This window comes from Electrophorus electricus, chromosome 3 (assembly GCF_013358815.1).
Source record: "Electrophorus electricus isolate fEleEle1 chromosome 3, fEleEle1.pri, whole genome shotgun sequence".
Classification (NCBI taxonomy): domain Eukaryota; kingdom Metazoa; phylum Chordata; class Actinopteri; order Gymnotiformes; family Gymnotidae; genus Electrophorus; species Electrophorus electricus.
In genome coordinates this window covers 2,079,730-2,098,353 of record NC_049537.1, presented here as the reverse complement: position 1 = coordinate 2,098,353, position 18,624 = coordinate 2,079,730, and the positions used below count along the sequence as shown (strand labels likewise).

Genomic DNA, 18,624 nt, shown 5'->3' with positions numbered 1-18,624 from the left:
ACTATATTGGGACCATGACACAATACTGACCAGAAACACTATATACACAGATACAGCCAGTTTACTCAGGTTGTGCCACATTAGTCTTCCAGTGTTGTGCTTGTGGGACTGAAGGTGATGGGCAGTTCCTAATGAGATGAAGATGAGCAAACACCTTGTTTATTTACTTGTTTATTTATTTATTTTGTTTGCCTTGTTGTTACATTGTAGTGTAGCATAGACCCACACCCCCTTCCACGCAAGCTCCTCCCCCCTGTGGCTCAGAGGCTCTGGTGCTGTTGGCATGCATGACCCCGCCCTAACCCTGCCCTGACCTTACCCTGACCCCGCTCCAGTTCCACCTCAACCCTGTGCCAGCCTCAGTATCTCCTTAGGGCTGCAACTTTTCACTTCAGGTGGAGAAAAAGCCCTTTTCTCGGTAGTTAAGAGTGAAACATTCATGCTAAGACTGGATCATAATGAGGACAGCCGTCAATACATATGTTAATGGCTGATTTTTTTTTTTTGTTGTTTTAGCAGGCTTTGTTTAAATAACGTGTTATTTACATGTAATTGATCCTTTTTTGATGGTGTCTTTATTGTATCAAGTGAAATGTAATCTTGAGTTCAGTTTTGGCTCTTTCCTGCCTGCCGTCTGTAAGTGGAGCTTTAGCCTGAGGTTCAGGGGCCACTACAGACAACTTTACAGCTCACTAACTACAGTAGGGGTGTCTGTCTGTCTGTGTTGTGCTGTTTCTTTTTCTGTCTCTCTGTCTCAGGCTCTTTGTCTCTTACTGTCCTTCTTTTGTCTCCGTTTCTCTCTCTGTTGCTGCATTTACTGTTGCTTGTTTTTCTCCCACTTCATTTGATTTACTGTCTGCATGTTTGTTTCTCCCCTCGCTCGCTCGCTCTCTCACTCTGACTCTCTCTCTCTCACTCTCTCGCGCTCTCTCTCACACTCTCATATTGCCGTGCCCTTGTCTGGGTCTCTGTCCTTTATTTTATTTGCGTTCGGTGTCGCTGTCTTTCTGGTTGTCTTCTCTCTTGGTCTCTCTCTCTCTCTCTCTCTCTGTCCAACCCCCCCCCCCCCACACACATTCTCAGACCAGCCCAGATGTGTCACTGCTGTGTGAAGGGTCACTCTCTTAGACTTTACTGAGCAGCCATGGAAAGTAATAATGTCCCGTTTTTAAAGACACAACAATATTGATAATGTTCAGGGTTGTTATTTATTATTCAAGTACATCTTACACTCATTCTCAGATTGTCTAGATATAACTGAGTCATTTTCACACTTCTGTCTCTAAAAGCAGAAGTGTGTGTCCTGCTTTATGGTTTGGGTGGACCCTGCATTTGTAGACTTTCTAAATGAACGATTGTGCCTGTTGACTTTTTTGTAGTGGTTAGTTTTAATAAGTCTAACAAGCATAATTGGTTTGTTTGTGACTTTAATTTCACTGGGCTGTTTTTCCAACTGAGTGGAATGTAGGTGTAATGTGCAGCTGTGTGTGTTTACATACATATATGTGTATGTCTGGGCAACTCTGTGGTAGTAGGTGAGATCTGCTGTTGATTAACTTATCATTATTTGCACTGCTGTGCAAAGGTACCTGAACGAAGCCATGGGTCATAGCTGCCCAATGGGAGGGTTGTGAGGGAGGGGCTTCTCCTGAAAAATCATGTTCATTGTTTGACAAAGTTTTTTAAACTAATCATCTTACTAGTGAGTAGAAGTGTGAGTTACTACTGAATGACTGCTAGAGGAATGTTGTATTGGCAGGGAATTTAATGAATAATTACTTAAATTAAGGTTTATTTAAAATAGCAGCTGCATCAATCACTTTAAAGGTAAAACGAACAAAGAAACAAACCCGCAAACAGGTCAAAATATCACCTCAACACCTTGATATTCAGCGGCCATTGTAACAGCATTTGCAAGGAAAGCGTCTATTGGTCACGGGGTCCGTATGTGGTCTGTGATTGGATAATTCAGTCTGCTTGGTCCGTTTGGGTGGGTATGCGTGTACCTTGTTTACCTTTTTTACCTTGTAATTTTTAAGCCATTGTAATGCTTCATGTTCTTTGTAATGTGTGTGTGGAAGTCGAGTGATCTCGGCTTCGAGGAAAGCGGACGTTGAAATGGGTGTGTAGTTTCCCCTTTTTTGCATAAGGTAACAGACGCTGTTGTTCATGTTACTGACTTTTCCACCTGGGAAAAATCCCCTCTTCAGGTGCCCGCGTATTCCCCCCAGTCGGGACGCCTCCTGGTAGGTGTGCTCTGTACCTGGGAGCACAGGTAACTGGTAGCTGTGGTCTCTGGAGGATGTAGAAGTGCTTTGCCCACGTTTTCCTCGATCCCACGGTTCGGAGTGAATGAAGCATGCAAATTTCAGAGTTCCTGGGATTTCCAAAACAACGCTCCGTCTCATAAGACCGGTACTGGTTTTGGGGGAACCGTTTCGATCTTCCTGCTCCCGGATTGCTGCTGTATTTACCCAGTAAAGTCACACTGACTTTGACGCTTTGATGTTCCGGGACCTTTCTTCGGTACTCAGTATCCCGAGCCTCTGGTTTTTTAAAATGTATTTATGTATTTTTCTTCTATCGTGCCATCCCACGAAAACATTCGCTGCGTGTTCCCGTTTCTCTCCACCCCCCTCCCCCCGCTCTGTCTTGTGCTCCCCATTAAAAGGTTTATTTTTTATTTTATTTTATTTTTAGCGAGTTCTCTATAGTGATGTTGAAATCGGGGAAACATTGCGAAGCTTGCATTGTGCCATTCTGACTTATGCGTGTGAATCAGGGTCCCTGGTTGGTGCCGTATGCGTAAATGGGGTGTTTGATTGGCCCGCTGTGTGAACGAGGGTCAGTGATTGGTGCGCCGTGTTCCACAGACTACACCCCCACTCCCGCGTAGCTCCTCCCACCTGGTACAAGTTTGCTGACTGTGGAGTGAAATGCCAGGGGGGTTGGAGTTCTCATTATGTGCACCCCCAGAGAGTTTCTTCCTTTAATTATTCGTTCGTTGGTCCCCGCCCACTCCCCCCCACAGCACTGTGCTAAGGCCCCAGTGGGTTTGAATCACAGAAGTCTCTGCGTTTGAAGGAATTCAGCGCCACCCTGCACCATGCGTGCTGCTCCTCCTTTCTCCGTTTCGGCTGGAGACATTAACCGTCATATGCTGTTCGCTGCACGACAGTTGAGAGTGCCGATTTCCAAATCGGGCGTAAGCTTTATTTCCCTTTAAGCGTCTCCGCTCTCCGTAGGAGTCGATCATGGCACAGGGTGATGTCTGTCTGTGGCGTTCAAGAAGCCAGCGATTCTCGCCCACAGCAGCCAGTTCTCCTGCCGGCTCGCTGATGGCTGGTAATTAGGCGTCGTAGCTGAAGAGCGGCACTCTGCATCGAGCATCTGGTGTCCCGACCTCGGCACACCCAGGCTGTTTGGACAAATCCAGGGGTCCGGTCCAACTCATGACATCCAGGACAGTTGCAGGTTGCTTGCAAGCACGGAGCCCGGGAGGTAATAAGATCAACACCTCAGCTGCCCCGAAGTTCTGGCCAGCACAGCTGTAATCTGGGTCTGGTGCGTGCGCTGGGAGCATGGGTGTGTTCGGAACTGATGCTGGCTCGTCTTCTCTGTCACAGCTGACTGACACACCCCCACATCCCCCACACCCCCCACACCCCCGTCCTTTGCTTGGCGTGAGCGTGGAGGTCTTTAACTGTTCGTACTGTGAAAACCGGACAGTGCCAACCACGTCAGACGTGATGTGGCCTTTATCCGCAGTGGTTTCTCTCCTGGTACGTGTTTAATTTACAAACACTCTTCTTTGCTTTTGTGTTCTGTGATTTTTATTTGGATACCAGAGGTAACGATTCGTTCAGCAGAGCCGAGGAGGACGAGCTGGACTTTGCCTGGATTTTATAACTTATTTTATTAAAGGGCTCTCTCTGTGTCTGTCTCTCTCGCTCTTTCTGTGCATGTCTTTCTCTCTCTCTTTGTGTGTCTGTGCCTCTCACTCTCTGTGTCTGTCTGTCTCTGAATCTCTCGATCTCTGTCTCTTTCTGTGTTTGTCTCTCTCTCTTGCTTGCTCTGTGTTTGTGTGTGTGTGTTTGTCTCTGTCTGTCTGTCTGACTGTTTCTGCTTTGTTGCCTAGCAATTTATAAACTCCAAACAACTCCACGTCAGTGAGCTCAGCTGTTGTTGTAGAGACACGTTTTAGGTCCACACGTCTGCTCACTGGTGTTGCACAAAGAGGAGCCTTTAGCTGGGTTAGTCGCGTGCTGCACATGCACATGTGCTGAGACTCGAAACATGACGCATGTAGGCGCTTGTGGATGATATCTGTGTTATGTCCAACTCCACCCTACAGCTGCTCTGGTCTTACATAAGCAAGCTCTGGGCAGCTTCCTGTGCGTTGCCTGGCAATGCTCAAGCACCCCCTGACTCCGCATCCGAGCGCCTGGAAGGAGTTTGACGTTGTCGTGGTGATGTGAGTGAGCATGTGTGGGGCATCCAGGTGGGACAATGTTGGGGTTAAGGATGGACGGGATGGGATGGGCAGTGGACCTTGCATCCTGTCCAATCACATCCCAGCTCCAGACACATGCAGGAAGAGTACGAACCCTAAAGTTAAACTGACCTTAAGGAGCCTGTGTGTGTGTGTGTGTGTGGGGCGCCTGGGTTAATCTGATGAGACTCGAGGTTGAACTGGTTAGACTGGATTGCGGTTCATGGGACGAGGCCTCAGCTCCACTCTAAACCCTGTCTTCAGCAGCTAGGCCTGATCGTCACCCATCCCTCCTGCTGAGCACATGCTGATCACATGATCAGTGCGCACGGACTGGCTCTGTGGCCTCGGGGGAGACAGAATGTGGAAAATCATCTGTATCTGATGTTTGTGAATATAACTTCTGTAAATTAGAGAATTATTTCCGGCTGTGTCCGAGGCTTCTGACCCCATAGTAATTTTTACCTATGGCTGGGTCCTTTTGGTGATAGAACAAATGAGAGCTGCTTGGATTATTCATCCTTCAATTCTCTCCACCCACCTGCGGGCTTGTTCATTTGCTTGTGAGGGAACACTGCACTCTAGTGGAGATAAACCAGCACTGCATGGACATCTAAAAGGGGCGACTCGATCGCTTGGTTTGAAACGAACAGGAGAAACATTGTTTTTTTCCTCAGAAACAACAAAAACACAGTAGTCACCGAGTAGGTAATTAGGAGCTCATTTCCTGCAGAGGTGAGGTTTAAGGGGAAGTGAGGTCGTATCTGCCCCTTGACCCAGATACTGCGCCTGTGTGGATCAAACACGTCTCTCTCTCGCACGGAGAGCGGGGCCACCCGCCGCCTTCAAGGTATGAAAGGAAAAGCCTCCGGGGAGGGGAGTCAGGAGGATATGGAAAGTAATGACTTAGCGCTCTCTCTCTCTCTCTCTCTCTCTCTCTGCTCATTCTATCTTTTATTTTCCCTTTTCTTTGCTGATTATTTTTTCCTTGTCATTTTTTCATTCACTATTATTATCTGTATCTAAATAGATCATTCTGACCATAAACATGGACATGGATCAGTCATGTGACCATAAACATGGATCAGTAGAATCAAAAACATTTTTGGCGTCACTTATTTGATTATTCTGACCACAAATCCTGAATTCATTGCGAAATTGCAGTACAGACTTTGTCCACCAGATGGCGGACAAGTTAACTTGGTCTCTGGTTTGGTAGCAAATCGCACTGCACGTGCATCTTCAGCAAACAAAGAAATAGCAGACTCGGACTGTGCAGTCACGTCTAGCTATAACCAATGTTTGATACCAAGTATATTAATTACTATATTGTGTAATAGTTTTCATGTGATTTAAACAGCGTGTTGATTTTTTAAAACAGTGTCTTAATGTCGCGCTTTTGCAATGTACAAAGTGAGAAGAGTTGTAGTTGTTAAAGTCGATGCTTGTTGGGCTGTAAGTGTGTCCACGTTATTGTACAGATATTTACAGATACTTTGCAAGATGAACCGGTGGTGTAGGATTCATTTCAGGGGGGTTGGGGCAGGGGTCCTAGCTCACACCACCCAATCTAACACATTATATAAGTAACGTGAGCAAGAATTATTGGGGTGGACATGTCCCCCGTCCCCTTGAAAACTATACCTGTATGACGAAATGATGTGACGTTGGGCACTTGCATGGGACTGTTGTTGTTGATGTTGTTGTCTGTTGTTGTTGTTCTCTGTTGTCTTTTTCCTCAGCCCGACTGAGGGGTGAAGCAAGCCTTGATTATCTGCTGCAGAGTACAGCCTTGTGTTTGTCTGTCTCTGTCTGTCTGTGAGTGAGTGCACGCAAGAATGTGCTACAGACACATTTCTCCTGGTTCTCAGAGATATGTGTGTTGGAGAGAGAGAAAAATCCTTTGTTCAGAACTACAAATGTGCTGAGCTAGAGGAATGTTTTTGTGTGTGTGTGTGTGCGTGCATGCGTGTGTGGGAAAGACCCTTCAGCACACCCGTCTCTACAGGTGACATGACAGGTGTGCGTATGAGGGACATGGAGACCCAAACAGTGCAGTGACCTTGTATTTGGAAGGCTTCTGCTTGCGGGGGGTGGACTCATCCACACTGCCATTCCTTCTCTTGCACGGTGCTCCGTTTGTTCCAGACGGAACATCCCTGCTGTCTCTCAGAGAGCTGGGTCTGAGGCCCATGTCCCCACCCCCACAACCCCGCCCTCTGACTGGCTGCAAGGAATGCCAGCGTGGAATGTGGAATGCGGAACACGGAACGCCATGCAGTGTGCCAGTGTCTGCTGGTATCTGGGTGGAAGCTCTTGCATGCAAGAGCTGGCTTTCACCTCTGCTGGAGGAAAGACACACACATACATACACACACACACACACACACATACATACATACATATACACACACATACATACATATACACATACATACATACATACACACACACACACACACACACATACACACACACACACATACACACACACACACACATACGCACACACACGCACACACACATATATACACACGCACACACACACACACACATATATATACACACGCACACACACACATATATACACACGCGCACACACAAACACACACACATACGCACATACACGCACACACACACACACACACACACTCACACACACGTGTAGGGGGCAGACCCATTCCTCCCTGCTGAGTGCTGAGCACAGAGGCTGTGAGTTTGGATGCAGCCCTGTCCACGCAGCCCTTTGCGCTTTGACCTTGGTACTGATGTTGCGCAATGTGAGCCAGGCCCGGGCCAACAAGAACACCCGCGACTGGCTTCCACCAGGTGGCAACGTAGGGGATCTTATCAAACCTGAGAGACCTGCTGTCCAGCATGTGTTGTGCACGAGTGGGTGGATGCGTTTCTCTGTGTATGCATGCGCATGGGTACGTGTATGTGTGCATGTGTCTGGGCATGCGTGCATCTGCACCTGTGACGGAGAGAGCACATGCATGTTTGCGTGTTATATTCCCCTGAAGGCGTCTCTGTCAGCCTCAGCAGGGCGTGGAATGGCCCGCGAGCCCTGTGTCGTCTGGTTATTACTCTCGTTCGCATGTTTGTCTTCCTGTTTTATTACCCTATGTCCATATTTGGGCATTTCCTCTTGGACAGGGATCACTTGCAACTGACCTGCTTCCTGCTGTCACCCACACACACACACACACACACGAGGAGCTGGCCCCACATTGTAGACAGGCGTGCCCTGAGTGGAAGTGATGTCATGGTCCTTTGTAGCCCAGTTCTCTTTGATGTAGGCCAGTGTGGCTGGTGCCGTGTACAGTGAGAGGAAGTGCTCCATTTGGCTTTGGGATTCTCTCCCTTTGTCTTGTTGGCACAGGCTGCTTTGTGGTTGCTTATTAGGAACTTCCTAGTGTGTGTGTGTGTGTGTGTGTGTGTGTGTGTGTGTGTGTGTGTGTGCGTGCATGTGTGTGCATGCATGTAATATCAGGCATAGTGAGGTTGAACGTGCCATGTGCCTGTCTGGTGTTCCAGAGGCTTCGGCTCCTCCTCCCTGCAGACGCACCCGTCCTGTCCTGGATTGCCCTCTGCCAGGGTGTGAGCGCAGGGCAGTGAGCCCTGTGCTCCCCACGGGGGAAGATACGCAGCTCAAGTGTGTCTCCACAGCTACCATATCTGCTATAGTCGATCTGCTCCACTGCTTAGACACAGACCCCCTAACCCCCCCCCCCCCCCCCCCGCCGCCCCCAGTAGTGGTTTACTCCCTCTCATGGGGGTGATTTTGTTTGGTGGTTCTGTTCCTGCTAACGGGGGGGTGCAGAGTGTGTGCACACTGCTGATAATGGGACTTGAGGACACTGTTGTGTCCTCAGTGATATATTGGTCTCCACATGTCGGAGAATGTGGAGCCTCACCCTGACCTCCTGCGGTTGTCCCATGTGCCCTGGCTGTCCCACGCCGGAGTTTTCAGACTGCTCTGTCCACTGTAGTTGGACACATTTCATTGTAGGATTTGTGTGGTGTTGCAGTGGTGTGGTATAAGATTTGGGCGGCACTGCAGTATTTCCTGTAGCTTTTGGGTGGCGCTGCAATATTTTCTGTAGTATTTGGGAGGCACTGCAGTCTGGTGGCTGTTCAGCTGTTCTAACATGGTGCCTGTGTGCTGAGATTGACCTCAGGCTGTGTGCTCTACTTAATGTCAGTAATACAACAGCAGTATTATGGATGTGGGAGTTTATCCTTTTCATGTTTGACATCCCCCCCCCAGTTACCTATTAAATGAATGAGCTCAGTCATTTTCACATGAACGTGCATGACTAACTACTCCAGAGGAGTGTTTGGGCTTTTTTTCTGTTGCAGTTCGGCTTAGAGAGAGCTGTTCCTTTAACAAGTCTGAATGATTAAACTTTTACTCTTCCTGATGAGCAAAGTGCAGGGGAGAAACGCAACTTGCGTTTCCTGCACAGAGCATATAGTCCGATCTTCCTCTGTGTGTCAGCTCTGCCGTGATTGGGTGTGCAAAGGCAATACGGTAGTTTGTAACCAATGGCAGGTTGGCTAGCTGTGGCCTGTCTGCGTGATACCTACACAGTAGGGCCCAAGTGTGCACATGTTGGCAAGTCTCCTGGGAACTTTAAATAGCAGTGTTGTGTTTCAAGAAGGACGTTCTCACAGCACAGTAGGACAACTTCGTTTCTAGCCCTTAGCTACAGCTGTGCATGTACATGCATGCGTGTGTTTGTGTGTGTGAGTGCATATAAGGTCTATGTCTAGACAAACACGATCCCTACTGCCGTTTCAGGCTTGGTGGATTTGCACAGTGAGCGTGTTCTGCTTGGACTACGGGATTATTGCACGAGTAAAGTGCCATAGTGCGAAGTCCAAGCCCCAGGCCTGCATCTCTTATGTAGGAGGAAGGAGGCGTGTGGAGACATTTTTGACATATTTCTGAGCACGCGTCTCTGCGTCTCCCTTCCCCATAATCCCTGTGTAAGTGGTTAGGAATCTGCGCATGGTTTCTCAGGGCTGTAAGACTGCTGCCCGCAGAACAACGGTGGGACTGCTGGCGGGACAGTGAGACAACCGTTGGCGCGGCGAGTGAGAGAGGGGGTCGGGCCTGACGTGGCGTCGCTGGAAAAGCCTCTCCCACCCACGTCCGTTGAATGCCTGGAATGCCGACGGCCTTCCTAACGGAGCGCACGCCACTTTGCCGAGCGTTTGAAGCCAAATCCCCTCAGCAGACGGAGGAAAAAGAAACATTCACCCGCCCGAAATAGCTTTTAATCGGCAGGTCAGCGACAGTCTGGGCTTTGGTGAGGAGAACTGATTGATGTAGTGGGCCTCGCAGACCACAGATAGTCCACACACACCCCAGTCCTCCCTCCTGCAGCGTAGCTAATTCATACCTAATTAGCTTCAGATGCCCCCAGAAGGACGCCTTTCTGGTGTGTGTTTATTTATATATATATAATGTGTGTGTGTGTGTGTGTGTGTGTATATATATGTATGTATGTGTGTATTTATGTATATATAAATGACCCACACACACACACACGTATGTGCTTCTTTGCATAACACAAAGCCCGTCACACACAAAGGAGTTCCTCTGGATTCGGTGTGTGTGTGTGTGTGTGTGTGTGTGTGTGTGTGTGTGTGTGTGTGGGTCATTAGGATTCATCGTCTTTCTGTGAAACAACCCTCTGCATGCAGCCTTGCAAACTGTGCTGAGAAAGACAAAGAACCCAGACGCCAGCCCCCTCAGGCAACCAACTCGCTCTGCGTGTGCATGTATGCATGCTTTAGTGTGTGTGTGTGTGTGTGTGTGTGTGTGTGTGTGTGTGTCCGCGCACATCTGCATGCTTGTGTGATCCAGAAAATGAGTCTCCTGTTTTAGTATGGTGGTCATGAGGTGGGGGGGGGGGTTGTGTGTGCTGGTTGTAATGTACGTTTAATTGACTTTTTTGTGTTTTAATCATTTTTGGCCAGATATCAAATTGCTCGCAAATTATCAAACCTTACAGTAACAAAATTGCTTGTAATTCAGCAGTTCCCTATTTCAAATGGCCCTTGAGTTTGGGCTGTGTAAAATATATCTTAATTAATATTGCAAGATTTTCTAAGATTTTAATCATATGCGTACATGTTAATTTTACACTACATGGCCTCTGATTCAAATGTTCCTGAAATGTGGCTCAGAATAACGCAACAGAGCACCAATGACACAGCCAGATTTTCAAAGCTAATGTCTTATTATGCGTACTGAGATTTGCATTTGTGCAGTGGGTCGCACATGCTCAGTGAGTTATGACTCCCACCGGGAAACAGAACAGGGCCTGAGGCCTCCTGGTCTCTGGTTGGGCAGCAGAGATGCCCGACTCTGGGGACACTAGGGCAAAGTGACCTTCAGTTGTCTTTTCCCAAGGGCACTTAAGTGCAACTCTGCCAGGGTGTTGAAAACCCCGCTGCTTTGATCACAGAGGCCCAGTAAAAGGATCAGAAGTGCTCACTGTACATATTTGAAGGGTCAGAGTTTACGATGCAGCATTAAAATATATTGAGGTCATTTCGTGAATCGGGCAAGGTCTGCCTTGGTGGACAATTTAGTCACAGGTACTGATGTTTTTAACTTACACACACACGTGTGCCAGAGTGCTCCCCCTAGTGGCCATGTGATTGGCATCATGGTGTCTGACCTGGCACTGTAGTCATGGCGTGTCCGTGGTAACGAGAAGCCAAGCTTGTGATGCGTTTCATCTTTGTGACGCAGTGTGTTTGGGGTGTCATTTCGCATTAAGGATGTTGTTGTTTTGTTTCTCGAGGTTTCCTATTGGTCCTTGGAGACTCAGGGGCGGGACCTTCCCACGCCTGTTCTCCCTCTCTGCTGTCTCAGTGAAGGTTTTTATCAGTGCTGGGCCAGAGCCCCATTCATACTTGCTAACCGCCCCATTAACTGCCCCTCCCCTAAATACCCCCTCCTGTTAACTGCCCCCTACAGATACTACCCTCTAGACATTCCAGAGGCAGATCAGGAACACTGTCTCCACTGGGCAGCTGAGCCCAGATAACTACACTAATAAGTTTTACTTCTACACAGTGTGTATAAGTGCTTTACTTGTACAGATAATTGCACTATTATGCTTTTCTTATGCACAACAAACAGCTGCACTAACACACTTTAATTTCAACATGACTCCAGTAAGAAGCTTTGCTTGTACGGCATGTTCCAGACACGGAGCCAAGCTTCACTGTGCATGCAGTGATGTTTGACTGATAGTCTGTGTGTGCATGCAACGTGAGGCAGTGGTGGGAGCATGTTTTTAACAGGACACATGGACTGTTTGGGGAATCAGATTAACAGGACACATGGACTGTTTGGGGAATCAGATTAACAGGACACATGGACTGTTTGGGGAATCAGATTAACAGGACACATGGACTGTTTGGGGAATCAGATTAACAGGACACATGGACTGTTTGGGGAATCAGATTAACAGGACACATGGACTGTTTGGGGAATCAGATTAACAGGACACATGGACTGTTTGGGGAATCAGATTAACAGGACACATGGACTGTTTGGGGAATCAGATTAACAGGACACATGGACTGTTTGGGGAATCAGATTAACAGGACACATGGACTGTTTGGGGAATCAGATTAACAGGACGGGGTGGGAGGGGTTTGGAGGGTGTGAGAGGGGTTTGGGGGTGGTGTAGGTGGGGTTTGGGGGTGCTGCTCCAGGTAGGTCTCCAATCCTGTCCCCAGAGTTCTGGTCTGTAGTCAAACCTTCCAGCTTGCTCATGCAGAGATCTTGTCCTTTTCTTTTCTAACAGGAAGCTTCTGGTGTTCTTGTGAAGTGTTTTTCTTCTGTTCTTAAAACCAGAGGTACATTGCACAAACAGCTGCTCCCATGTGCGTCTCCCAGGGCCTCCAGGCGCTCGTGTCGCAGCAAGACTCTCAGGTTGCCTCTTTTGTGGGAAGTGATTTCGTTTTCAGTTGGCTAGAAAAAGAACCCACTAGGACTTCCAAGAAATAGAGCCTGACACTCTGGAACAACTTCCCATTAAACATTAACTGTGAGGTGCTTCTGCTACTTGGAACCACAGGTTCTCTCTCTCTCTCTCTCTTTCTCTTTCTCTCTCTCGCTCAGATACACACACACACACACCCCTCACTGTTAGCTTGTTACTCAAAGCGCTTGTGCTGAGCCTGCATATGTTTGTAAGAGAGAGTGTGACTCCAGAAATAGTAGTAGTGAGCAACCGCAGAAATAGCTTTCATACTTGATGCGTTATATGGTGTGTGTGTGTGGGGCGACTCTGGGAAGGGCGTTGGTGAATAAGTGTGCAGGAATGTGCAAATGGTCAAGTGGATTCTGATCATAAGTTTAGAGAATCCAGCTTAACTTCCTCTTATTACAGCTACGTTTCTGCTGAAGTCAGCTTGCCCCTATTAACACACACACACGCACACACACACACGTGTGCACACACACAAAGCCTCAAAAGCACTGCACAGCATACCTTTTAAGGAGAGGAGTGGGTGTTGTGGAGATATCTCACTCCACCCTCCAGATTCGTAGTGCAGAAGTGATCAGAGTGACCGTTATGATGCGTGATTAGATCCCCCCCCCCCCGCATCTCTCTCTCTCTCTCTCTCTCTCTCTCTCTCTTTCTCTCCATATCTCTGGAAACAAAAGCTATGTTTTTCACCTGCTTCAGGGAGTTTCCCTCCGTTAGACAGATTATGTCCTGTATCCTCCACTTGGTGACTCATGGCTTGCACCCTGGGGCTGAGGCGCCGATGTTCAGTCCTGATGACTAACAGGCTGTTCGAAACAAGGGCTCACCTGCCCTGGTGATGCTTCACCTGTTTCACCTCTCTCCCCCAGTCCAAGTGCCATTCCTCTAGGGGGCACCAGATTGCCTGCTCTCATCATAGATGAGTAATCTCTCCCGTTCCGTGGTGAGCTGGCCACACAGGCTACATGTTTGACTCGTGCACAGCTGAAGGATTCCTGGAAGCCTGGATTCCAAGAACAGCATTAACTGGAAAAGAAGCGACTGAAAAAAAGTGAGCTTGTTCTAGGCCGAAGGGCAGTGTAATGTAACTAAAATTAGATGCATCAGCGACTTTAGATCTTCATTGGGGAGACGGGAGAAGGTGTTGTAAGGGGTAGGCCACCTGCTGCCATGGAAACCGGTCAGACTCTCTCTGTGCCAGGGGTGTGCGCTCTACTGCCCTGCAGAGTTCGGTTTCAACATACCTCTCTCAGATATTCAGATGCTAGCAAAGGCCTCGATTACCTGAAGCAGGTGTGTGGCGCTCGGACTCAGATCTTCATGACTGGTCTGTATTCTCTTCGGCCCACCTGTGAAATTCTGCCCATTCCAGCTGTTGGGATATTAGCAGTGAGACGAACCGGAATTCAGGCCAGTTTGCTCCCTGCTAAACGCTGTCGTTCTGTCTGGATTGCGGATCATTCTCCTCCTTCCCTGGTGTTTGTAAACGTGTTACAAAAATATCTTAAGCCGTGGCCGGATATGTGAAAGGAGCTACATCCTGTTGAGTGCCTGGGATGCTGTTTTGGCTAGATACGAGACAGCAGCTCTTTGTGTGTGTTTCTGGGTGGTGTGTGTGTGTGTGGGCGGTGTCACCCAGGGTAGCAGTGTAATCTGTGCTCTGCATTCCACGTCCATGCCAGGGTGATGTGTCATGACTCTCGGCCACAGCTCTATTGTGGCTGCTGTGCGTCACCAGTTCTGCCAACAACTGTCTCTCTCTCTCTCACACACTCTCTCTCTCTCTCACACAATCTCACACACTCTCTCTCTCTCTGCTGTTCTTTTGAGGAGATGTAGTAGCTGAGGTTGCCATCTGTGGTCCAAATGTCTTTTTGTTTTTTATCATTTGCAACTCAAACGCTGTTTGGTCTCAGTGAAGATCTTTGTGTTTTTGCAGGTGTGTATGTGGTGTTTGTAGGGGTGCACATGTTGCTTGTGCAGTATTTTCTGTACGCTCAGAGATTTTACGTTCCTTTGCATTCCTTTGTCATCTCACTGTAGCTACCAGAAAGTTGGTGTGTGTTTTCATGACTATCTTTTTTGCATCTTCACTTAGATGGCAAAAATGTCCCCATGATAACGAGATCATAGCTGTACATACCTGTACAGGTGTACATCACCCCTCCGTCCCCCCATCAGTCATATCTGTCATGCAGGTGTCCATCACCCCACCGAATCTTCCCCTGAACAGAGCAGAACCGGTCGTAGTCGTCCAAGTATGTGGCTCTCAGGCTGAGCATGAATGACGGGTCCAGCAGCGTTTCTGCTCCAGCAGGCGGTTGTGGTGCTCGCCGGGGTCTGTGAAGCCCATACACACTCTGCTCCCTCTCACTAGCCCGTGCCCACCGTCCCTTGGAAAGCCCATTCAGCTGTTGAGTCAGCTTGCAGACATCCGTTCACAGAAGCGCTCATGGTTTGTCATTTCAGTGGGTAGAATGAGAATAAAATACGAAGAAAATACGCCAAAACGATTTAAAAAAAAAAAAAAAAAAAAAAAAAAAAAATGTTTTCAGATTAGCTAGCATATAATACTTGAAATCAAACAATTCTACTTTTATCCATCACTGATGGTGACCTGCTAATGCAGTGGTTAATGCATCGCTAGTGCACAGTGTTGGCTCAGGAGATGAGCTGCCTATCCAGCTGTAACTAGCATCTGAAAGCCCTGAGTGTATATACAGCCACTGCTTTACAGCAAGGCAGATTCAAGGAAACTCAAGTGACCTTTTGGTGCCATCGCTATTGACAGCTATTGTTCGCCCGGAGCGAGGTGTGCGATCTACTGCCGTGTCACTGTGCCTGCGGTTTGCGTGCCTTCGTGCGATTTGGCTCACCTGTTCTAATTTGGCATTTGGCTTTACCATAATACGCACATGCACACGTTGCACGAGCTGGCGTGGAAAAACCTCTCCTCGATGTTCCATTACGAGTGTTTACAGAGGGATTTGAGTGTTTGCAGAGGGATACTGAACAGTGCAAGGAAAAGTTTCGTGCTAATGCAAGCAGGATTTTGTGGGTGTTTCATATCTTGCGCCACCTAAAGAAAGGAAAAAACCCAAAAATGGGCCCAGCGGGGTTTTCTTGGAAGGGCTCAAGGACTTGTGGGTATTAAGTGCTCGCGTCGGGCCGTGGACGCAGGCTGTGGAGAGAAGCATACGGCTCGCTGCAGACTGGAGGAGCTTCTCTGGGCTGAGTTCTCTGGAATGAGCTCAGTGAAGCCTGCCGTCTAGACGGAGACCCGGCGGCGTAGTCAGAGTGCAAGCAGTCCTGCTGCACCAAAGCCCCCGAGGCCCAGGGATCAGCCCCCCAGGAAGGGTGGGTTAACCCTCCCTCCTCCTCGCACAAGTGGCAGGAACATGCGTCAGTCTTCGCTGCTCGGTGCATGTTTGACCTGTACGTGTGGCATTAAGATTTATTATTGTTATCTCCATAAATATATGCTATCAAATGTAAAAATGCATAGTAATAAGTAACTGTAATCCTCAGACAGCGTGTAGTATAATGTACAATGTTTCCAAAGGAGAACAATGGATATTAATATCCATTCCATAAATCACGTTTTATAATTATATTATTTGTGTTATATTATTTTTATGCTTTAATATTAATATAACATTTCCTTTGCATTGATTTAAAATGTATTTCTATAAACCCTGGAAGCATAAACACCTCCCCTGATGTGTAAAATCTAACTACTGCATTTGCAATCTGCCAGCTCCTCCACCCCAGACCCGGGCTGTCTGCCCTCCACCCCAGACACAAACTGTCAATTTAGTTTTTCCTGATTCACATGTGCATGATGTGCAACTTATGCTGAGTTATGAAACTGAAGAGGCTGTCTGTAAATCCACTCGCAATGGTGCAGAACGGCATTCCTGCTTTTGTGTGCTGGCTGAACTCCGGGATCCTCTCTCAGTCTGTGTGATAGATACGGAATGCAAATGCGTGTGTAGAAAATCGTCTTTGTCCATTTGCATTCCATGGCTGCATAATGCTAAACCAGATGATCACACCTCAAACCTGGTGGGAGTACAGGACCAACCTGCCTTGGAAGGCATGTGTGGCTGGTGCAGTTTAAATTGCCTCTCAGTCATGTGATTCCTAGTAACTGCTTTTCTGCTTCTGCTCCAATGACTGCAAGCTGAAACAATTTTGCTTCCAGTCACTCCAGTTTCATGTTCATTCAAACTCAGATTCACGGCTGCCATTAGACTCAGCTGGCTGTTTCTTCAGTGCGACCAGTTGGGTTTCGGGTGCTGACGATGTAAGAGCCTTGTCCATTGGTGATGTGTGCGGCTACCACACTGAGTGGAGGTCCAGGCTGTTTGGGAGCAGGCGGACCGCAGTGTCGCTGTGCCGGCACTCAAACCACAGAGCCCCTATCCATCCGTGAGCGACTCTCCCCCGCCTACATGCACCTGTGTTCGTCGCCCGAGCTCAGCGGGGAGGTAAAGTGGGACACGCTCGCGCAGTCAAAGCGAGGGGGGCGGTGTTATTGCAGGGTGGTTAGTGCAGGGGGAATGTTATCCGTTTCCTACACTTTGGGTTTTTTGTTTTGTTTGGTTTGGTTTTTTTGCACCTTTACTCTGAGGGTCCGAGGGTTTCAAGGACAAACTGTATAACTGACTCGTCTCCTCTGGCGTTTGGACATCTACTGGACGTCACTGTCCAGGTCAGGAACTCCCTGAGTGCTGGTTGTGCACAACAGTTTCTGGGACCAAGGGCTACAGTTCCTCATGGTCTCTGTCTCCTTCTGTCTGTGTGGCTGTATTAATAGAAGTGGATGGTGCGTTGTCTGATGGATGTTGAATGTGCGTGTGCGGCACTCAGGCTCTGGCTGCCCTGCTTCCTGTCCTGCCCTGTCCTACCCACACCCAACATCCTGCCCCCCTCACTGGTCTATGCCCCCCCCCCACACACACACTCTTTTTTCCATCTTGTTTTCTCAGTAGCTCTTGGCTGCTCTGCAGATGTGAGTTGTGGCGTGTCTACTTCAAACACAAAGCTGGTCTCTCTGATCTCACTAACCTGGCCTCTCGGCAGGAGAGCGAGAGAGAGAGAGGTGTCAGAATTTGTATACATGCCATTTGGAAGAATGTTCAGAGAGAGGGAGGGAGGGAAGGAGGGAGAGAGAGTTCTCTCATGTGGTTCGGCCGCTGACTGAGGAGATCAAACGCACTCGTCCCACGATGCACCGCTTACTCATGCGCTGACTGAAGTGCCGCGCGGACGCAGTAGTTCGGGAGTGAGACAGACGGAGGGTAGCTGAAGGGCGCGTGTCAACCTGTCCTGACGCAGACGCAGACGCGCCAAACGTGTGAAAAGCCCCAAGCCAGTCTGAGCTAGAAGGCAAGGAGGCTGCCCAAGGCATGACCCCGTGTGACTCCTCGCTGATGTCTCCAGCACCTAGCCATGCGTTCACGTCTCCTCTTCCTCCCACGGTCTCACAGCCAGCAGCGTGCGAGTCAGAGAGGCTGGCGGACTGTGACTCGTTGGCCGAGTTTGGTCGCAGAGTTCAACACTGGAAGTCTTTTTCCAGGTGTGTGTGTGTGTGTGTGTGTGTGTGTGTGTGTGTGTGTGTGTGTGTAGGGTAGTGGCAAGGTGGCCCCTGCTGTTATTCCTGGAGCATTAGAGGCATGTGGGCCCTGTGGAATGGGCTGTTCTGCACCAGGGCAGACAAGCCTTGCAGGCTGTGTGGTAGAGGTGGTGGGTGGCCTGTGTGTGGGTCACTCCCAGCACCTCCCACTGCTCTCCCCGGTGGTGGTCTGGCTTCTGGCCCGAGGTGGTCCTGTACCTTCTCACGTTTTTCCCCAGGTTGTTTAAGAGAGCGATCTTTAGCCTGAGTCATACGCTATAAAGGCTGCCTGGCTTCCTCTGTTTCACGCTGTCTGTGCACCTTCAAAGAGCTCCAGTTATCTCTGCAGAGAGATGAAAGCTTGTCTGTCGTTTCTCTGTTGTTTGCTTTCGGCCTTCTTCATCCAACATCTTGTTCATTGTTTGCTGAACTCATCTGACATCTGAAACCGGCTTACGCCGTTGTTTTGCTGGTGTCTGAGGTGAAGGAGA

The 18,624-nt window shown here is 48.6% G+C and overlaps 1 protein-coding gene across 6 annotated transcripts in view; it reads left to right on the top strand.

Annotated features, from left to right (window-relative positions):
• Nucleotides 1-18,624, top strand: part of si:dkey-44g17.6 (guanine nucleotide-binding protein G(I)/G(S)/G(O) subunit gamma-12) — a 28,213-nt gene that overhangs the window by 3,946 nt on the left and 5,643 nt on the right. Inside the window, exon 1 of one of the 6 annotated variants that reach the window (XM_035524463.1) lies at nucleotides 3,093-3,501. The exons of 2 other annotated variants lie outside the window; for them this stretch is intronic. Coding sequence is in view for 1 of the 4 variants with exons in the window: in XM_035524460.1 (XP_035380353.1) it covers nucleotides 3,750-3,782 (33 nt within the window). In the remaining 3 variants the exon portion in view is untranslated. Of the gene's footprint in view, nucleotides 1-3,092; nucleotides 3,502-3,681; nucleotides 3,783-5,257; nucleotides 5,343-9,123; nucleotides 9,174-18,624 lie in introns of those variants that run through there. 3 more of the 6 variants (XM_035524460.1, XM_035524461.1, XM_035524464.1) reach the window with 3 other exon arrangements.